This window comes from Carettochelys insculpta, chromosome 1 (assembly GCF_033958435.1).
Source record: "Carettochelys insculpta isolate YL-2023 chromosome 1, ASM3395843v1, whole genome shotgun sequence".
In the NCBI taxonomy this organism is placed as follows: Eukaryota; Metazoa; Chordata; order Testudines; family Carettochelyidae; genus Carettochelys; species Carettochelys insculpta.
The window spans coordinates 370,897,501-370,919,960 of record NC_134137.1 but is presented as its reverse complement, the minus strand read 5'-3'; the positions used below and the strand labels follow the sequence as shown (position 1 = coordinate 370,919,960).

Sequence of the window (22,460 nt, the reverse complement as noted above, 5' to 3'; positions counted from 1 at the left end):
ATTCTTTGCAGCAGCCTGTTGGGGTTCAGGTTAGTCCATAAAGATCATTCTTCAAATCTCTAAGGAAAGATCAACTATTGTGCAGTCCGTCTTCCTGCCAATGCAATATTTCCCCCAGTGCACATTCTTCTAATGTTCTGACCCATGGGCCTTTAAGTGTTCTAACTCATGAACGTCCACTCATAGACTTTCCTTTTAGGAAGGCTTTTATTCTGCTGTTTAGCCTAAGCTTACCCATAGCATTTCCCATCTGTTTGTGCCTTTCAAATATTTGATTAACCATCTCCCTCACTGCCCCCCTCCTCTCAATTTGTTGTTACTTAGCAAAACTTTGGTTGTACTTCTTGTGAGGGAAGAATCAGTTAATTTTTGTTGCTTTGCTAGGAGCATACTGTCTGGTGTGAAGTGGAATTAGGCCAGAGACTGCTTCCTGCCTGTATAGGCAGCGTCCTCTTACTGGAACTGTGTACAAGGACTTTTGCCTTTGTGCTCCCTGTCCCGATACCTCATCAATTTCAACCTGAAATTGTCTTGGCTGGATCACACTGCAAAGTCCTAGCTCCGGTTTCCCAACCTGCATGGATGAAGAATGAAAATGAGGGATCTGCACAGACAACCTGGGACTTCTGTCTCCTTATTCAACCAAAATGATTAAGGGGCTGGAACATGTGACCTATGAGGAGAGGCTGTGGGTTTTGGGCTTATTTAGTTTGCAGATGGGAAGAGTGAGGGGCAATTTGATAGTAGCCTTCCCCTTCTTGAAGGGGGGCTCTAACGAGGCTGGAGAGATGCTGCTCTCCGTAGCAACAGCTGGCAGAACAAGGAACAGAGGTCTTAAGTTACGGGTGCGGGCAGGTCTAGGTTGTAAGGGAAAAACTGTTGCAGCAGGAGGGTGGTGAAGCACTGGAATACGTTACCGAAAGAGGGGGTGGAATCTCCATCCCTGGAAATTCTTAAGTCCCGGCCTGACAAAGTCCTGACTGGGCTGACTTAGATGGGGTTTGTCCTGCTTTTGCGCAGGGGGCTGGACTCGACCTCCTGAGGTCCCTTCAGCCCTAGGATTCCATGATTCTATTCCTTGATGGTCTCAGTAATACTTCCGTACAGCCACTTGCCACGTGACCTCCTCTCTGTGCACTATCACAAGTCACCTTTTAAACAGTGACCTGGCAAATCTAATTGGCTGAAATCCAAGATGAAAGCTGGAAATAGTGCCTTGGTTGGGATCACTCCTTAGTAATTGACTATGTGCTTTCTCTGTTATTCAATAAGGCAAATTTCCTCCCTGTCTGCCTAGTTATTAATCTCCCTCCTTTCCGATGCTAAGTGTGTCTCTGCTTGGCAGGGGGATGCTTATGATAAAGTGCCTGTGAGTTTATCAGAGTTCATCAGGCCTGTCTAGGAGCAGGCGCCGACAACTCTACGTCAGATGGCTTACTCGAATTTCAGCCTGTCTTTGCAATAAAGGATTTCGTTCTTCTCTCCTGCACTCCTGAGCCGCTGGCATTAGGAAATGGGTCCCTGTATTAACCTAGTCTTAAAATCTGTGTTCCTGATGGCTGCACCAGCCCTGTTTTTTACAGGGAAGCTTTATTGCTGGTGAGAAGATACTTGGCAGAGGTGCGGTCCTACTGTTTATTGTGAGACAATGCAGAGCTGGCCAGCCCGGAGCCCAATCTTCCATCGTGCGTGTGTGTGTGTGCGCGCACGCACGCACGCACGCACGTGCTGGCTTTTCTTGCTATTGAGCTCTAGATGTGAAGTGAGATGACTGAGGGCTCTGTGTGCGGCAGAGTGTGGGCTGCGTTTTAGGCTAAAACTAGCACTTACAGGATCATGGGACTGTTCTCTTCCTGATGGGGATCAATGAAAATTTACCTTTCAGGCAGGTTTACCTTCATTTTTGCCTTGAACCCCAAATGTGGCTTCCAGGGCAATTTTCTCCCCCCCCACATTCCCCTCATGAAGTTCTCTCCCTTCCCATCAAACTTCCAGTCTGAGCTGCACTTAGGGTAGGTCTTCACTGCATGGAAAATCAACCCAGTCAGGGTGAATCTTCCAGAGTTGAGTTTTGAGTGCCTAGTAGGGATGTGTGAAATCAAACTATCTGGGGTTGGCAGCTGACCCCTGTACTCCTCAATATCACAAGGAGTAAGGGAGGTTGACTCACCTGGCCATCCTCACAGAGGGAGGTCAACGGGAAAGTCATTTTTGTAGACAAGTCAATTCTAGCTATGCAAGTTCAGTAGCTAAAATTGCGTATCTGCAATTGACTTTAATGTGTCATGCAGGCCTGGCCTAAGGTTTGCTTGGATCATTTGCTCATGGAGTTACAGAAGACCAAAGTGAATGCAGGCTTGAATGAAGGCTCCTGCACCCACGTGTATCTGTGGTCACTTCCCTCGTAGTGAGCCACAGACCACGTCAATAGTGTCATCTTCTCCACTCAGTGAAAACCAGCAGGTTTTGAAATCCTTAATGTTTCCTTTGGCCTCTCTGGGTCAGATGTGTTTGTTTTTTTTTTTTAAAAACTCAAGGGCAGAAAGTTCATTTTAAAAAACCTGGGAATGTGTTCCTCTACTCTTTTGTGTTCACGTTTTTAGGTGGTCTTTGTGAACACAGCTAGCAAGGACCCATTGGCATGTTCACTGGTTAATCTGGGGTTAGAAGGGGGGAGGCTGTTCTGTTAGGCTAATGTACTAGCCTGTCTTACCTGGGTAACTCAATCAGCACAATTGGCAGCCACTTAAAGGAGACTCTAATTAGCAGAGCATGAGTGTTTCACCAGGTTTGAGGTGAGGATGGAGGAATGAGCTGCCAATCATTCATACATGCAAAACACCTTAAACAGACAAACACTAGAGATGAGCAGGTTCTGAAGTAGCTCTGATTCCACCTATCCCGTGGCCCAAACAAATTTGTCAGCTTTCTTCTTTGTTTTGGGAATGACTGTATATCACACTTTTCTTTCTGCATGCTCTGCCCTTATGAGAGACCGGTCTACAGGCAGAACTCTCTCATCTGGCAATATTAGTAATCCAGCATGATTTTAGTTAGCCAGACAACCTCTTATCATGAGCGTGGCCACGTTTCCTGTGGTCCCATAAAGTTTGTTTCCAACCACCAGTCCTGACCTTCAGTGTTCTGTGCTGGATTAGAGAGGTTCCGCCTACACTAATATATATGAAGAATCTGAACTCGGATGGACTGGATCTGTCGTTATCCACCCTGCAAGTCCATTTTGGTTTAGACTGCAGAGTGCAAGGACAGGGCAACATGCCTGCAGCTGTGACCCCGTGCTCTGGAGGTCATACAGCAGAGTTTGCAACACACACAAGTTGGTTATCCCTTGCTTTTGACTGGAGGCTGGTATCGGAATTTGTAGATTACCATGGGTATGTCTATTGTGTAAACATTGGCACGCACATGGAACACTGGAGCAACGGATCCAGCTGATGGGAAGTGTGTTCTGTACAGGATGTAGCTCAAATGTGCTTTTGAAACTACAGTACAAAAAAGTATTTCGCTCTGTGCTGGGGGGCGGGGAGGGGAGAAAGAGCAGTCAAGTAAATGAACAGTGTGGGGGACTCCTTTCTTTCCCAGCTGTCTGGTACTTGAGTGTAGAGTAGCACACACTAGGCAAACCCAGAGTCTGAGCAGCCATCAGAATATTGGTGAATTACTGGGGAACAAGACCGAGATGGCACTGTACCCAAGGAGCCAGGTAACTATGGTGCTCTTTTACCAGCTCTGCCACTGATTTAGTATGACTTGGAACCTCTCAGCAGAAAAGGACCTGGGCATTACAGTGGATGAGAAGCTGCATGAGTCAACAGTGTGCCCTTGTAGCCGAGAAGATGGTTTAGGGTTCATTACGAGGAGCATTCCATCAGATCTAGAGAAGTGATTGTTCCCCTTTATTCTGCACTGGTCTGGCCACATCTGGATTGTGTTCAATGCTAGGCCACCCCCCCTACAGAAAGGATGTGAATGCATTGGAGAGGGTCCAGTGGAGAAAATGGTGAGGGGGTTGGAGCATGTGACCCATGAGGAGAAGCTGAGGGATTAGGCTTTATTTAGTCTACAGAAAAGAGTGGGGGTGGGGATTTGATAGCAGCCTTAAATTACCAAAAGGAGGGTTCCATAATGATGGAGAGAGGCTAATCTCAGTAGTGATGAATGGCAGAGCAAGGAGTTGCAGTGTGGGAGGTCTGGGTTGGATATTAGGAAAAACTATTTCACTAGGAAGGTGGTGAAGCACTGTAATGGGTTGCCGAGGGAGGTGGTAAAATCTCCATCCTGGGTGGCTTTTTAACTTCCAGCTTGACAAAGCCCTGGCTGGGATGAGTTGGGGTTGGTCCTGCTTTGGGCAGAGGGGTGGACCCAATGACCTCCTGATGTCTCTTCCAACCCTATGATTCTCTCCCGTTGACTGTAAACGCTTCGGAACAGGGATTCTTACCAGTGGGCCCCGATCTTGGCTGCAAACTTTGTAACTTCTGTAACACAACAAATATACCTGTCCTAGGCAAGCTCGCGCTGAAAGTATCTTGCCTCTCTTCAAATGTTCATCCACACAGCAGAAGCTGCACAGAGGTTAGCTTGAGCAACCTCAGTTGAATCCAGCCAGCGTGTGTGACTATAGCATAGAAGGCAGAGCAGAGTGGGCTGCACCGTGGGTACATCCGCCACTCACTAACCTATTCTAGTTCCACTCTGTGCTGCTTCCACCATTCTGTTACCCACCAGTTCCCACGGGCAGCTTTTGCTGTGTAACCTACCGCAAGTGGGCTCAGCCTCTTGGTCACAGATAGCACCTGGATAACAAGCCATTTCACGCGTAAGTTCTGAAGAGCTGGCTGTGCACGGTATTTGGATTGCAAACCTCCCAGGGGACTATTTACATGGGATGGGTGGAAACTTGATTCCACTGGGAAGTTTAAAAAAGAAGAAAAAACCTTGGGCTTGGGTTTCTGTAGAAGCCAAATGTGACCTGACAGCACCTATTCAACAGTGTTGGTTTTTCTATGTATTGCTGTCAATGTCATCGACACATCAGGTCCGGCCATGCAGGGAGCACCCTCCCTGTAGGCTTTCTAATCCCTTTGAAGAGATTGATTCACTGCTGCAGTTTGCTTTTCCTGTTTAGCCCTGCTGTTGCTGGGTTACTGGCCCCAGGGTACTGTCTAAGTGAGAACAAGTATAAAGGGTGTTTCTTTATCACTGTGCATCAAGATCAGGTGATTTATATCCCCCATAATGTCCTAGTCTAGGATGAGAAAAGAGGCTTTGTTAATAGCCTCTTATGAGGCAGCTTTTTGTCGGTTGCATTGAAAACACCTGCTCCAACATAGCACAAGCACGTTCTTGACACGGGCATTTCCTAAAGCCAGTACGTCTTATACTGCATCCCTAATGCAGTGTGTCAGGAAACATTCCAGAGATCCAAATTACGCACTTAATTACCAGCATAAAAATGCAGGCTGTGATCTTCTGAGAGTTTGCAGGCTGAGTAAGTTCAGGCCCGGTCAACACTTGGATGGGAGACCTCCAGGAAGGCGACATGCTAGCTACTGCAATGCAGCTGCCTGTTTGTCTTGCGGAGCTGACTCTGAACTGGTGAAGCGTGGTCCATGCTGTGCTGCAGAAGGAGCAAAACTGAAGTTATCGGAACCTCATATATCAGAGGGGTAGCCATGTTAGTCTGGATCTGCAAAAGCAACGAGGGGTCCTGTGGCACCTTATAGACTAAAAAATGTATAAGCATAAGCTTTCGTGGGCAAAGAACCACTTTGTCAGATACAGAACCTCATAGTTACACTTCAGGCGGCAGAATAGCCAAGCCGGCAGGATCTGGCCAGGTTCCCATCTGGGTAAGCTGTGTGATCTTCTTATCCCCTGCAGTATCAACTGGTTGAAATATTTGTCTTTTCTTCTGTCCTTTAACTGTTGCTGGTGGCTGCTAAAAAGTTGTAGTCTACCCCAGAGGTGACTGCACGTTAATGGTTGATTCAGAAACTCAGCCTGTTCAACTTTGGACAGTACAGAAGACTATAATGGCAGGCCAATGAGATTTGGTGTCTGCTAATAGAAGAAAGCAAGATCATCTCTAATTTTTCTGAACAATTAAATTAGCAATGTTGGAGTCCAGCATTGTCATTGTACAAACCTGAATAAACATTGCTTAGCTTAGATTCTCTGTTTAAAGAATTATATATATTTATATTGTAAGAGAACCTACACTTAACACCACTGTGCCAGGCACTGCACAAATATATTTTCTCTCTCTCTCTCTCCAAAGAGCTTACAATCTAAGAACACAGTCTTTGTAGTGGGTTGGAGAAATGACCAAGCAAACCAAGGGAAGGAGGACAGGCACAATGAGAAATATATTTTAACATAGGTTAGCTGTAGGCATGATTCACAGCAGGAACCACTCATGCAGCCAGCTATTCAGCTTACAGACTTCTGCTGTTCAGCTGATCCTGATTTCACTTCCCTTCAAACACATCCATTCCAGCTGGAACCAGCCTTGGGTGTCCTAACCTTGAGGTAAGTAAATGCTTGGCTCTGCAATGAGAGCGTTTGATTGAGGAGAGATTTAATTTAGGTTTTGAGGAGTCTGTTGTATCACTAGATTGAGGAGGAACAGGCATCTTGGCTAACTCCTATATCAAAATTAGGGTAGCTTTGTTTGTTCACTAACCTGTTTTTATCCTTGGGAGATGTTACCTAGAGAGGTGGTGGAATCTCCATCCCTAGAGGTTTAAGTCCTGGCTTGACATAGCCATTGCTGGGATGATTGTTAGGGTTGACCCTGCTTTGTGCAAGGGGCTGGACTCGATGACCCCCTGAGATCCCTTCCAGCCCTAAAGTTCTATGATTCTACCTATGATATGGCCAGTTAAAAGGTAATAAGGGATAAGAGATCTCTAGCCATCCAGACTCTCTAGACATCAAGCAATGAGTCTGTCAAGAGCTGAATTGTTCTTGTTCTCCCTTTTAGGTGTTGCTCTCTCCTGACTTGGATTCTGATCAATCTGAAAGTGACCAAGACCTCTCAGGACCCCAAGGAGCCAGCTAGAAAATGAGGCAGCTAGGCTGCCAGGTAGTAGTTTAGCAGCGACTTCAAACTGAGCCAGATGGAGTCAAAGCCAAGCCAGAGAACAGCAGTAAAGATGCTTTGATCTTCTCTTGGAGGTGGGGGTGAGAATCCTCATTTACTGTACAGTGCAATGGAGATAACATGCTGGGCCTAATCAGATCTACCCTTTGCAGTTGTTTTTCCTGATGGTATTCTTATACCTTCTGCATTCTTGCTGTCCAGTGTGGCAGCTAGGTCTACATACACTGTTAATGCCTGTATTTGTCTCTGACCTGGACAGTCCCAGTCACATGGGTAGGACTATGGAGTGTATTTGTCTGTCTAGTGGCTGTGGATTGTATTGGGTGGCCGCATAAATCAAAACGAGATCTTTTTATAAGACTGAAGATGTATCTTGTGCTAACCATACTGTGATGCTTTCTGTATGCACAGCTTGCTTGTAAATTACTCACTTGTAAAAAGTACTTAGTAGTGTCTTTTGAGGTTGGACTGATTGTTCCACTGAATCTCACTTTTGTACTGTTTTATCAGGATCATAATAAAAGTTTGACTTAAAGTTGGCTTGTATTTGAAGTTCATTCTCCTGCTCAATGTTTTGCAAAAAGACGATGGCTCCGTTCTAACCTCTTCATGTCAGGGACTTACTATTTGCTTTTCATTGCAGTATCTGAACTGGAATTGCTTTGTCCCAGCCCAGGCATTAATCTTGTTAAAAATCTGTGCAGCCATTGAGGCCAATGGTGTGGAGAAAAGCTGTTTCAGAAGCTGACGTTTTCTAAAATCGATGACCGATGTGGTCTCTAAAGCCTCATTTAAAGGAGACAGCTCATCTGGACAGGAGATAACGGTCTTGGGGCTTGGTCAAACACCTGGAGAACCAATTCACTCAGGAAGGACCTGAAAAGGACCACCCCAAACCTTGCCACTTTCTGCTCCAAATGCAAGGCCATCTCCAGCCTGCATAAACCCAGATCAGATCAGCATGTGCACCTGACCAAAACGTTCCATTGCATACACAGCTCTCCCTCAGAGGATGGGGGAGAGAATGAATCGTGAGTGACTGATATTGGTCACCCTCACCACAGGACTGTCTGGATATGTGGACTCTACTTAGACCCTGTGCTATCAGCACTCCAAGTTTCTTCAAGATACAACCAACTTCCTCAGGAAACTGCAATTCATTGGTGACCTTCCTGAAAACACCATCCTGGCCACCATGGATGTAGAGGCCCTTTTACACCAATGTACCACATGAAGATGGACTACAAGCTGTTAGGAACATTACCCCTGATGAGACCAAGGCACAAAGGGTGGTGGAGCTTTTTGACTTTGTCTTCACCCACAACTATTTCAGATTTGAGGACAATTTATACCTTCAAATCAGTGGCACTGCTATTGGCACCTGCATGGCCCCACAATATGCCAGCATTTTTATAGCTGACCTGGAACAACGCTTCCTCAGCTCTCTTCCCCTAGTGCCTCTCCTCTACCTGCACTACATTGATGATGATGTCGTCATCATCATCAGGGCCAATGGGAAGGAGGCTCTTGGAAGAGTTCCATGGTGATTTCAATAGTTTCCACCCCACCATCAACCTTTAGCCTGGACCAGTCCACACAAGAGATCCACTTCCTGGACACTACTATGCAGATAAGCGACAGTCACATAAATACCACCCTATACCGAAAACCCACAGGCCGCTATGCTTATCAACACACCTCCAACTTCCATCCAGGGCATACTACATGATCCATTTTATGCAGCCAGGCACTAAGGTACAACCATATTTGCTCTGATCTGTCAGAGACAAACACCTACAAGACCTTTACCAAGCTCTCCTCAAACTACAATACCCACCTAAGGAAGTGAAGAAACTGACTGACTGACTGACTGACAGACAGAGCCAGATGGGTACCCAGAAGCCACCTGCTACGAGACAGGCCTCACAAGGAAAAATGAGAACACCACTGGCCATCACATATAGCACCCCCCGCACCCCTGGCTAAAGCCTCTCCAATGCATCATCAGGGATCTGCAACACATCCTGTACAATGATCCTTCACTCTCACAGACCTTAGGAGGCAGGTCTGTCCTTGCCTACAGACAGTCGCCAACCTTAAACAAATTCTCACTAGCAACTATAGACCACAACACGGTAACTCTAAACCTGGAACCAGTCCCTGCAACAAACCTCGCTGCCAGCTCTGCTCACATATCTACACCAGTGATATCATCACAGGATGTAACATCAACCATACCATCAGGGGCTCCTTTACCTGCACATCTACTAATGTAATATATGCCATCATGTGCCAGCAATGCCCCGCTGCAATTTACGTTGGCCAAACTGGACAGTGGCTATGTAAAAGAATAAATGGACATAAATCAGACCAGGAATGGCAACATACACAAACCTGTAAGAGAACATTTCAGTCTTCCTAGACACTCAGTAACAGATTTAAAAGTAGCAGTCCTACAACAAAAACATTTCAAAAATAAAATGGAGAGAGAGAGATCTCTGAGCTGCAATTCATTTACAAATTTGACTCCATCAGCCGAGGATTAAACAGAGACTGGGAGTGGCTGGCCTCTTAAAAATAGTTTCTCTGTGCTGGAAGTTCACACTTCCACTTTAGAATCTGACAATGGGCCACATCCCTCCTGACTGATCTGACTTGGTTTTTTTCCTCTTTTGATCTATACTGCTGATAATAATTGGCCATTTTCCACCCTGACTGAATAGACCTTGTCAGCTTTGGCCCTCCCTTTTACTGGGACTCCACTCTTTAAAATGTTCCTCTGAACTGTACCCCCACAGTCATGCATCTGATGAAGCAGGTCTTTGTCCACGAAAGCTTATGCTTCAAGATGTTTAGTCTATCAGGTGCCCCAGGACGACTTGTTGTTCTCGATATTTAGTCATTTTGCTTAATGCACAACTGAAAGCACTCTGATTCTACAGTCATTAGAGAGTCCTAGGACAAGGACTGGAAGGGGCCTTGAGACCTCCAGTCCCCTGTACTCAAGACCAGACTATGGAATAATATGTACATATACGAACCTGGGCAGAATTATCTATGCTGCTGAAAAGAATGTTATCCAAAACCCATTGCCTTCAAGGGAGTGTTTGGGGCCGCAAATTGCACTAATCACACAAGGATGTTCTTTTCAACATGCACCCACCTGCAGAGCCTGGTGTCTTGCGTTCAGCACTTGTTATAGATCAGTGTGGGCTTGTCTAAATAAGCACTTTGTTTGGAGCAAGCCGGGTGGAGCCAGTGGCTCTTGGCACTAAGACCACTGGTCAGGGAGATTGAAGTCTGGCGTTTAGCTCAAATGAGAGAGGCACAGGGCCCGAGAGGTGACTGCCCATTAATGGTTGACTCAGCAACTCAACATATGCAACTTTTGGCTAGTGCAGAAGACTATAATGGCAGGGCAATGGGATTTGGTGTCCGCTAATTAGAAGAAGGCAAGATCTTCTTGGTTGCAAGGTTACAGCATCAGTCCTTTGTGCATTACACTAACAGTTCCCTGGGGTGTGTTATTCTACCTTTGCTTTCAAAGCTGAGTAGAATAAAGGGCATTCAGGAGCTTGAGTGAGGCAGCAGAATCCAGATGGGAACTCGGCGCATGCCAGGCTAGAGTGCAGTAGCTGAATATCCAGCACTGATGCAAGCCTTTCCATAGAAGCATTACTTGGGATTTTGGGGCCTTTCTTAAAATCACTTTTCTCCAAGAACAGTGCAGCATTCTTATACTCCTCTGCTGAAAGAGTGCAGTGCAGCTGCCGTTGCTAAGGATCCTGTAGCCCGCCAGGAAGAAACCACGCTCAGCTGTGTTTTGAAATGGGGTTAAGAATGGAGTGACAGGATGCTTTTTGGATTTCCTGTGATCTGTGTTTATGCCGGCTGAAGATTCTGCTCCAAATTCAAGGCACAGTGGCACACTTTTTCCTGGTGAACTGTACTGCTCTTGGGACAACCCCCTGCCAATTGACCATTCTCATGCGTGTGGCTAGACCTGTTTGCATGGAGGAATAGGAGTGGAGTTTCACGCCCCCTCAGTGGGAAATTTGCAGGTGGGTAGCAAAAAAATCCAAATCTTTTGGCTGTAGGAGCACCTGGACCATGACTCCACAAATATTTCCTGACTTTTAATAATAGGTGAAAACAGCCTGGTGTGGAAGAGGCCAAACGCTGCCATTTGTCCTTCCCCCAGCATTCCCGTAAAGTCGTGTTCCTTGTAGGTAAGATACCTCCCCATATCTTCAGCCTTGGGACTTCCCAAGATGTGCTGGGTGTGGTGCATATGCCACTCTGGGGGCACAAAGATAGAGGGTGTTGCCTCCCCACCTTCACCCCTGTGTTAGTATCTCTTTCTGGCCCAAAGGCTGCTACTGATTTAAATCTCCACTGAGGTCCCTTTTGGCTTTCAAAGATCGCTATAATCAGCCACCTGATATGTGGTGCAGCTGGTTCTTCCAGGTGAATGGCATGAGAGCACCTTCTCCTCTCCAGTGAGTCATGCCCAACCTTAGCTCATGGCAGGTTCTGCTAAGTGCCTGCTGCTTCACCCCAAATAAAAACTTCATTTCCGTGTTCATGGTAAAGTACATTTATTGTGAAAAGTGATAACTGGACCCACACTGATGACCAGTTCTCAACTGTGCTGCTGCAGGTGTTCCCTCTAGCTGTGGGTTAGATGTCCTCCTCTTTAGGTCAACTGCAGTAGCATTTCTATAATGGGATGCGGGGGAGATGTCATGCACTTGAAGCTTTAGCAGTACGTGTTTATGTACAGGGAGGGTGTGTACAAGGGGATAAAACCCTGTCGCTACCATAACTAAACTGCCTTTAAAGAAAGTGTGTGTGTGTGTGTGTGTGTGTGTGTGTGAGGGGTGTATGTGGGGGTGTGTATGTGGGGTGTGGGTGTGAGGAGTGTTAACTCAGGGAAGTCCCTGGGCCAGAACTACAGTCCACCGAATGTTTCTTTTATAACCAACTTCCAGCTCACTCGCTGCAATTAAGAAAGCAAGTGTGGGAGTCGGGCAACCGTGGTTCATCACTATATGTTGCAAGGTAAGCTGTTTAGCTGGCACAGCTTCCAACCTGGGCAAGATTCCCCTCCCCAAAGCATTTCCTAGGCATAAGTGTCCCACAGGTGCTGGCTAAGCTCAGCCTTGTTCAGCAATGACCAGCTAAACAATGCTGGGTTTGATCCTTAGGAGAATGGCAGACCCTGTGGAATAGAGTTGGATGCTGCCCATCACTCTTCTGAAAGAATTTATCTCCTGAGAGCACAGTATCCTCAGGCTACAGGTATGTCTTCACTATGCAGAAGATTGACCTGGTCAGGGTCAATTTTCTGGGGTTTGATTTTGCATGTCTAATAGGGATGTGTGAATCAAACTACCTGGAGTCAACAGTCAACTCCTATGTGCCTCATTATTGTGCAGTTTGAAATAGCATGTCCAGACACATAGTGCCCCTTTTGAAATAGTGGTACCAGCTGGCTCACAGAGCTTGAACCTGGCTATTCATTTTACTGTGCGGGTTACCCTGGGGGTCATCCAAGGCAAGCAGAAGTTGGCTTTGTCATCAGGACACCACTAGTCCCCCAACTTGAACCCAAGCCACATGCCAGCAGTCCTCTCCTTATGACTGCAAAGCTTAGACTGAGGCAGGGACAATGTCTTGTTCTTGTTCGTGCGTATGCATCTGCTTTGCTGCAGATGATGAAAAGGAGGCTTTCTGCACCAGCCTGAATTCAGCCATCTCTTCAGTACCTTTTTAAATCCAATCTATATACACTTGGTGATTTTAATGCTCGAGGTGGTCAGGACTACACCACATCGCCAAAGGTGCTTGGTCATAATGGCATTGGAAGTGAGAACTCAAATGCCACTCTTCTTCTTCACACTTGTGTGCAGCATGAGCTTGCTATTTCAAGCACAATCTTCCAACAGGTGAACAAATACAAAGCATTGGCCTGTGATTGACAACTTCACAAAACAAAGAGATCTTTCTGATGTCAAATTGACTCGGGCAATGCCTGACACTGGCTCCTGGTCTGATCATTACATGGTAGAGTGTTGTCTCCTTGAACTTTTGTCCACCAAAACGTCGTCATTCTGCTCTATGCCAACAAAAGCTGGATGTAGGTAAACTTGAAATACCCAAGAGATGAGCACTGTTACATCGCAGTCTTGACGCTTCTTTAGTTACCAGCAGTGAAGATCCAGAATGGTCCCCCACTATTGAGAGTGATTGGATTAACATCAAAGAAACCACCTACAGCACTGCTGTCGAGAGCCTCTGTTTCCAAAACATGGACACAAGGACTGGTTCGATGACAAGGACAGAGATGCTCAAGCTCTTCTTGAAAAGATGCATGTGATATACCTAGCTTGGGTCGACAATAAAGAGAACACCTCCAAGAAATCCAGCTTATATTCGAGCCAAGCAGGAGGCACACATCAAATTATGGCAAATGAAAGCAGTTTGGGGGGAATATCAAGCAGGCAAACTCCAAGATGTGGCTGATTGACATGATCTTAAAGCATTCTTTGATGGGCTGAAGGCAGTCTATGGGCCACACATTGCTGGCTGTACATCAGTGCACTTTGCTAATGGCCTCACTTTGGTCACAGATAGTGCATCAACTAGCCACCAGCAACTCCATAAATTTCTGATGGAATTGGATCACTGCCAGGTGCCTTTCCAGATCTCATCCAGTTAACAGCTTTTTGGTGGGATGACCAACTGCGAATCATTTACCCCAGTGAGAAATCTCTTCAAGAATGCTGCTGTCAAAGTTTGAAGCCTGGTTCAATACTTTGTGAAAATGTTCAGCCCGGGGATCAAGGATTCTAGCACTATTTCACACATTTATTTAGTGCCATTTGGGAAAAGAGGCTAGTCCCTCAGGACTTCAAGGATGCCTTGTTTGTACCAACATACAAGGGTAAACATGACCATGTGTGTTGTGATGACCATCAGGGTGTGTTTCCGCTCTCTATAGCTGGTAAAATCCTGACCCACATCCTTTACAACCGGCTTTCACTAGATATGTTCAAACATGTCATCATTCCTGAAAGCCAGTGCACATTTTGTGCCGGTCAAGGCTCTGCTGATATGGTATTTGTAGCCATACAGATACAAGAGTAATATAGAGAGCAACATCAGGACCTCTATGTGATCTTCGTCAAGTTGATGAAGGTGTTTTGACACATTCAGCAGAAATGGGCTCTTGAAAATATTTGGGTGAATTGGCTTTCCTGAAAAATGTATCTACATTGTTCCATCTTTTCACGATGGCATGCTTGGTCACGTACTTAACAATGGAGAGACATCAGAACTTCTTGAAATATCAATAGGTACAAAGCAAGGATGTGTCCTTGCTCCTCTCCTGTTCAACATCTACTTTTCAATGATGCTGTTAGTTGCTTTTAAGGACTGCATGTTGAGCATACCCATTCAGTTCCAAACAGAGGGCAGTATTTTCTATCTCTCTGGAGACTTCTGGCTCGCACTCAAATAGTTACTACAACTATTCGTGATCTTCTGTTTGCTGACGACTGTGCATTGTTGCCTCAGTCCGTGAAGGATGCATAAGAGCTTTTTGATTGCTTTGTTACTTCTGCTCAGTGCTTTGGACTCATAGGCTGTGACCATGCTAGCCCCTCCTTTTGGAGGGGCTGTGGTAATGTGGCACTTCGTCAGATGCTAATGAGGCACTGTCATGAATATGCAGTGCCTCATTAGCATAATGGCAGCCATGTGCGCTTTCTAAATGCATGTTGCCTGTGTAGACGGGGGCTTTTCAAAACGTCACCGATTTTGAAAGCCCCCTATTCCCAAAACCAAATGGAAAGAGGGGTTTTTGAAATCGGGTTGTTTTGAAAGGCCCCTGGTTACACGTGCACACGCATTTAGAAAGCAGCACTTTCAACGCGCACGTGGCTGCCATTATGCTAATGAGGCACTGCATATTCATGACAGTGCCTCATTAGCATCTGCTGAAGTGCCACATTACCATAGCCCGTCCAAAAGAAGGGGCTAGTGTGGCCACAGTGAGCCTCAAAGACAGAAGTTATGTCTCAGCCTGTTTGGAAAGAGCCCAACACTCCAGTGATCACTGCCACTTGTGCAGTCCTTAAGGCCGTTGACATGTTCTGCTACCTTGGAAAAGTACTGTCCTCTAGTATAAATGTGGATCATGACATATCTGGTCAGTTAGCCAAAGCCAATGCTGCCTTTGGAAAATTGACACACCCCTATGGAATGATTAGTATTAAACTACCTTGGTACGGAGTTTATCAGGTAGCTGTCCTGAATATGCTGCTGTCTGGCTCAGAGTCATGGGCAATATGTTGCCACCATGTTTTGAAACTTGATTAGTTCCATTTTCACTGTCTGAGGAGGATCGCCCACATGAATTTGTGGGACAAAACTCCTAACATGGAGGTTCTTAAGCTGTGTGGTGTCATGGGCATGGAAGCAATGCTTATGAATGGACCATTTCATTGGACTGGTCACATTATAAGGATGGGTGATACACGGATGCCAAAGATGGTCTTCTGTGGCCAGCTTGCTCATGAAAAGTGCTCTATCGGTGGTCAGTATAACTGCTATAAAGACACCTTAAAGGCCAACGTGGATTCATGTGGCATATCTCCCAGTGGTCTGGAAACTCTAGTTCAGGATAGATTGTTCTGGAAGCAAAAACCACTGTACAGGAGCTTAATTGCTTTGAGACTCAGCGTATCCAGGCACTACAGGAAAAATGCGGGATCCAAAAAGAATGCACAATGCTTGCAGTTGGTGGCTTTTTATGTAATTTATCTGTAATTGGCTCTGCCAATCAAGGATTGGTTTAGTTAGTCACTCACCAACAGTGTCATAGAAGATGAGATTTGTTGATTGACCACTAAGTCCAAGATTTCGAAATAGTGCTGTTGTATGCCATTTTGGCTTATTTCAAAATAGAGCTATTCCGTGTCTTAACAGCAGCTATTTCAAAACAGGCATCATTCCTCCTGCAGTGAGGTTTACAAAATTTGAAATAATGTGCCTGCTATTTTGAAATAGCATGTGCATAATACAGGTGCTCACAACGTTTTTATGAAATAACGGCTGTGGTTATAGCCTTGCTTAGCCATGGATGCCAGATGCAATTATAATTTTTAAATCGATTTACTCATTGCTGGTATTTGTACAGCTCTCTGAGGCTAAAGCAGTTCTTTAATACTCTGCTACTTAAAGTGTCATTTGTTCAGTTGTGGCCTCTTCTGCACATATGTCTTCCTGTTTGCTGATTGTCTTCTCAGGCAGACATTTAGAATAAAAGATCTGCCTGCAGGTTGATGCCCTGTATTATTAAATGAGGCCTCGTTTTCAAATAGATCAGGCTTCCTCAGCTTTCATACCACCTCAGCATGGGGATCTGTTTAACAGCCCTTTATACTCACTGCATGGCATCAGAGGTAAGGAGTGTCCGATAAGCATGTGGGTCTCGGAAGTAAACAAAGGTCACCTTCCGCTATATGGAGCATCCCCTTCAATATGGGCCATGAGCACAACAGTTAAAATGGTATTTATATATCAATATGAGAGCTGGGCCTGTTTTATGACCAATGGATTTGGAGCCTGGCTGAGTGTTCCTAGGCAGGGAGTTTAACTATGCTTCTATTAAATAGAAGGGGTGCATCGTGCTACCATCAAACAGCTGTGGCATGTGCTGAGTCTCCTTCCTTTCCAAGACAGGAAGAACCATAAAGTGAACCATTTAATAAGGTGCTAAAAGAAGTGAGTTAGACCACCACTGTCACTGCTCCAGGCTCTCTGGGCTTTTTTAAGCGGTGCCCCCACGCTAACACTGAGAAGCCTTATGAGGGTGTATCACACTAGTGCACTTCTCTGGGGGTCAGCAGTAAAGGCTGTTGTACTTCTCACCACACTCGACTTGTGTACAGCCAGCCAAGAAACCAACGCCCTGTAGCAGCTCACCACATCCGTGTTCTTGATTCAGCCCTTGAGGACAGTGGGGTTTCCTTTGAGGACTGCTCTCTCTGTAAGCACGATGTCTGCCCTAGCAGGTACTTCAGAGAATGTTATCACACCAAAAGAAGGGTGGTGCCTGTGAGGCTTCCCTTATGTAATTCCCCACAGGCAGACTCAAACCTGGGACCTCTGGAGCTTTTAGTTCAGGAGCTGCTACAGTTTGAGCTGAAAGTCAGCTGGCTCAGCTCAGGCTGTAGAAGAGATTCACTCTCTGGAAGCAGTCTAGGGGCCATTACATGTGAATGACCCACACCCACTAGGTGTATGGGTTACATTTATGTCTTACTTTCTTTGAGTAGCCAGATAGTGGAGGATATTGTGCAGAGACTCAAGGCTTTATTTTTACACCTGCAGCTTCCTGTACTGCTAAATTTGCCAGACCTTCCTCTTTCCCTTCCCACAAGGTGAGCACGTTCTCATAAACCTCACCCTCTTAAACCTGCTTGCAACACTGCAACCTGACAGCACAGAAGAGGGGAAGCTGATTTCTAAAGGGAAAAGATTTGTTTGTGGCATTTAAAAAACAGTAAGAACCACTTAGGGCTGGAGGCACTGCAGGGTTAGTGTTGCTGAATGTGCTGATGCAACCAGTGTTCGTCTTTAAAGTCTGTTCGTCTTCTCGAAGCTGGTGCCAGCATCAAAGGGATGAGCAGCGACGTAATCCTTATAGTCTCCGTCGATCAGTTTGTCTGCATTGTTCTTGGCAAACCAGCAATCGACCTCCTGCTCGCCATTGTAGATCTTCCTCTGCTTCCACACAACAGGAACCAGGCGACCCTTCACCTTTAGTATGGTTGCTGACCTCGGGTTTGGCTCCTGCGTTGAGTTCTGACTGACCAGCTGAAGACTTCCACCTAGAGAGTCCTGGAGAAGTTTGACTTCATGGTACAGGAACTGACCTGCAAGGAAAGATGAAACTTACTTCTACAACAGCTGCTTTGTTTTGAGACAGTCTTTTAAATGGGTCTCCAAAGCAGTAAAATTCCCAGGTTTTAAAGGCTCTGGGGATCCTGACGGTTTCCCCAGCACGGGTGGAAAGAAGTTACGTTCTGCAGTTCTTTGGTTATTCGCTCACCTATGCATGAAAAACAGGGACTAGAACTCTGCTCTTTCTTCTTCTCCAGAAACACAGGCCTCTACCAGTTCAGCTTGAGACTTGCTCTTTGCATTAGGGGAAAGCGTATCATATCACAAGGTGGGCTAAGCCCTTTGGAGCATGGCATCACATGTTTGGACCTAAAAAGCCTGACACTCCGGAGACTAGTCTCTGCTCTGCCATAGGCTTCCTGTGTGACGTTGGGCAAGTCCCTTGTTGTCTAGACCTCCATTCCTCAGTTGGAAAATAGCACATCTCTACCTCCCATAGGCACTGTGAGGATGCATATTTTTAGAATTGGTGAGGTGCTCGGGTACTGTAGTAAGGGGACCATATAATTACAATAGACAGATATGTGTGGAAGATGAGGCAGGTGGAGAATGGAGGTGTAGGAACATGGACGATTTCTGATGGCCAAAAAGTTGGTCATGATTCAGTCAAGACAAGACTCCTGCTGCTTAGCTGACCCATCCTGCATCCAAGGACACCTGGGGAGGAGGGGCTGTTGCCATGCGTACTGGGATGCTGGTGGCTCTTCTTCCCCTCGCTATCAGGGAGTGTGGGGAAAGTGTCACTTCATCCTCTGCCCCTTCTCACCAGTGGGAGTGAGAAGCATTCACGCAAGCCGTGTACTTTACTCTTACTCCGTGATAGGGGAATGAGAAGAAGTGCAGCAGCAGGTCCCCTAGCCTCCCAAAATGGCACCGTTGCTCATACCTGTAGGCTGCCACCTCCTGCCTGTGTCCCTCAAAACCCTTTGAAATAGTCTCTTCTCCCTTATTACCCATCTAAGTTGTAATCAATTTGCTGTGTGATACAGCTGAAAGAGACTGCTACCTACCTAGAAGCCCATGGGAATGAGGAGAGAGCCCTTTACTGTTGGAAATGTAGAATCCAAGGTGAGCCCTCTGGTAGGGGGCAGGATTCTTGTACTGATGGATGAGGATGACAAAGCTGATGGTGCCTTGTATTGCCACGGTGACATTGGAATTGGCAAAGATAGACACCTCAAGGCCACTACTCCCCACCACGGCACTCTGGTTGCATGGCAAAACGAGTCTTTCCCCATCATCCAGGATGACCTTGCTGGGTGTGATCTCGATGTAGGCGCGCTCTGGCTTATTGCTGAGGATCGTGATGGTGCTGAAGTAAGTCCGTTGTTTCTTGTGGCCGTTGGGAGGAGGCGGAGCTCCAATTAACTGTCCGTTCACAGTTACGCCTTTCAGAGAGAAGAACCGTCAGTTTATAATTTGAGTGAAGGAACCACTCTCTGAGCTACCGCAGTGCATCATGCATAATTATTGGAGCAAGTTCTGGGCACCACATCTCAGGAAAGATGCAGAGAAATTACAGATGGTCCAGAGAAGTTCAGCAAAAATGGTTTAAAATCTAAAAAACATGATGTATGAGGGATGAATGAAAGAACTGAGTTTCCTTAATTAAGAAAAGAGAAGGCTGAGAGGGGACATAAGTTGTTGAGTATCTAAAGGGGTGGTACAAGGAAAGGGAAGAAAAATTATTCTCCTTAACTTCTGATGATAGGACAAGAAGCAATCAGCTTAAATTGCAGCATGGGAGATTTAGGCTGGACATTAGGAAAAATTTCCTAAGTGTCAGGGTGGTTAAAAATGGTATAAATTGCCTAATGAGGTTATATAATCTCCATTATTGGGTATATTTAAGAGCAGGTTGGATAGGCATCTGTCAGGGATGACCCAGAGGGTGCTTGGTCCTGCCATGAGGGCATGGGACTGGACTTGACCGCTCAGGGTCCCTTCCAATTCTGGTATTCTGTGATTCTATAATTAAAACCTCATTTTGAGTGGACACTGAAATATCGTTTATGCTGGGATCCTAATTCTGCCAGCTGCCATCCTGTTTTCACTAATGGGGCCAACATTTTCAAACTTGATTTGACACGTGTTAAACCCCTTACTCAATATTTGGACATCAAAGTTTGAAAACAGAGCCTGGGCTGGTAGCAGAGTCCTGGCCAATGGGAGAGAGGATATTTTCCTTCAGTGCTGTGTTGCTCTTTGCAAATTGCATTAACATCTAGTTAGGTGAGGTTAGGTGATAGTTTGTTTTGATGAATGCTGCTCTCAGAAACCATCCTAGAACTTGCTTAATCCTGCAGTGTGTTAACGAGCATGGGTCTAATCCCAGTCTGTGCAAGACCTCGGGCCAGAATTATATCTTGTAAGAGAGGAATTGGATCAAGGCTAATGCCAATAGGCATCAGAACTGTTGTTCATTCTCTGTAGGCTGCAATACACCCAATGTGTCAATCGTGAGAGGTTCTGGTCCGACAGCCCTACTGCCTGTGGGTAGCAATGGTCCAATACATGTGGCAGCAGCTGTCCTTACCTTGGCCACTGTCCAACCCTCTAGCAGTGAACTCAGACAGGAGTGATGCTATGCCCCTATATTTTAAGGAAATATGTTTTGAATATGAATGTGCATAAGTCAAATGTGTTGTGCAAAACAGGGCAAGTAAGCCGTCATTCAAGAGCCTATAATCCTCTGACTGTGCATATTCTATTTGTGTGCGTGTATTTTTCTTGTATGTGAAGTTAGAAACAAAAAGTGTAAACCTGCTTGTTAAGTCTATCAAAACATAAAGCAGTCAAGTTGCACTTTAAAGACTAGCAAACTAGTTAATACATAGTTAATATTATTTATATTAACTAGTTTGCTAGTCTTTAAAGTGCAACTTGACTGCTTTTTGTTTTGATAGTGTATAGACTAGCACAGCTTCCTCTCTGTTATTGTTAAGTCTAGGTCTTCTAGTGAAAGCCATTAGCAGTACTTAAGGAACTTAATGGCCCAGTGCTCAAACTAATGATCTGTGAATGTTTTTGTGTTTTCTGTAAGCTTAAACCAGGGTGGGGGGTGGTTTCTGCAGAGAAATGTGACCTTGCCACCTGATGCTGGAATCCATTTTGAATTTGGTATTTTTTTCCGGAGGTGGGCAGGGGAAATTGAACAAAGGATTCCTGCACTGTGGAAATTGAGTTTAAGGGATGAGAAACAATGAAGGTCTTCAGTTGTCTGTTGAAACTGCCTGCCCATCCTGAGAGAATAGGCAATGAGTGAAAAAAGAGACCCATCATGAGAGGAGTGGAGGAGCATTGCTGGGCCCAGATCAGAGGAAATGTCATCTCTAGCTTGTGAAGAATTTTACTTGAAATAAGGACTAGTACGAGAACTTATGTTTTGTAACAATTTCTGTTCGTATATTAGACTTAGCTGGCAGGTTTTATTTATTTTTGGTTAGTAACTTGCTTTTATTTATTTTTGCTTAGAAAACTTGCAAGTTTTCACTTGTAACCACTTAAATCCCACTTTTTATATTTAATGAGAACTCTCATTATCAAACCCAGTGTGAATAATTCTTATCTAGGGGAAGAGCAGCAGATGTGACATCACCTTCATTTTTTTTGTGCATGATAGAGCTCGCCCTCAAATAGTCACACGGGAGGGTCATAACTGGCCTTGAGCCATCATTGCAGTGGTGAAAAGCTCCCTGTCCTGTAGTCACAGGGGAAATGCTCATTCCTTTCTCCATACACTTAGATGGTTTTAACAGATGTGGTGTGGTTCTCCCTTAAGTGCGCTCTCCAGTCAGGCCACAAACAACTACCCAACATAGCCTGAGAAGGAAACAGGTGGGCTACTGCCATAGGTGGGGTTTGTACTGGGGAAAGCTGGGGCTGGACACAGCTGGGCCAGGGAAGCTTGGCCTAGTGCTACAAAAATGCCACATGAAAGAGCTTCCCCATGACACTTGTTTTGTTTTTTTCTTGTCAGATAGACTCTTGTATTGTCCTGCGTTTTTATGCTCTTATCCCCCTTCCACAGCTTTCCTGCTTAGCAAATAATCCACTTACTAATCATGCTGCTTAGGAATTCCAGACCAGACTGGAACTTTGGGGAGGCTGGTGGGGGGGGGGTCACACTGGCTTACACAAAGCAGCAACTTAATCATTTGAGTTTTAATTCTCTCAAGTCTGATTCAGAGGCAGACACTGTTTTCATGCAATTATAATAGACCTACATTAGCTGCCGCTGTGCTCACAGAGGGACTTGGCCTTGAGGGCCACCAGCCCCGTTATGTAAGCAGTATACAGATAAGTGCTAATAATGAGGTCAGATACAAAACCTGCCCACCTCACTGCTGGACCAGTGGGCTAC

The 22,460-nt window shown here is 45.6% G+C and overlaps 2 protein-coding genes across 3 annotated transcripts in view; one reads left to right on the top strand and one right to left on the bottom strand.

The window, feature by feature from the left end:
- Nucleotides 1-16,035, top strand: part of LOC142019951 (store-operated calcium entry regulator STIMATE-like) — a 68,372-nt gene extending 52,337 nt beyond the window's left edge. The window contains exon 8 of the mRNA XM_075007420.1: nucleotides 7,007-16,035. Coding sequence (XP_074863521.1) covers nucleotides 7,007-7,084 — 78 coding nt within the window. The 3' untranslated portion in view covers nucleotides 7,085-16,035. The remainder of the gene's footprint in view (nucleotides 1-7,006) is intronic.
- ITIH5 (inter-alpha-trypsin inhibitor heavy chain 5) overlaps nucleotides 11,708-22,460 on the bottom strand; it is a 58,651-nt gene continuing 47,898 nt past the window's right edge. For both annotated transcript variants that reach the window (XM_074975593.1, XM_074975602.1), the window contains 2 exons: nucleotides 19,108-19,485; nucleotides 11,708-18,069 (listed from right to left, as the gene is read on the bottom strand). In XM_074975593.1, the coding sequence (XP_074831694.1) occupies nucleotides 17,771-18,069; nucleotides 19,108-19,485 (677 nt within the window). In that variant the 3' untranslated portion in view covers nucleotides 11,708-17,770. The remainder of the gene's footprint in view (nucleotides 18,070-19,107; nucleotides 19,486-22,460) is intronic.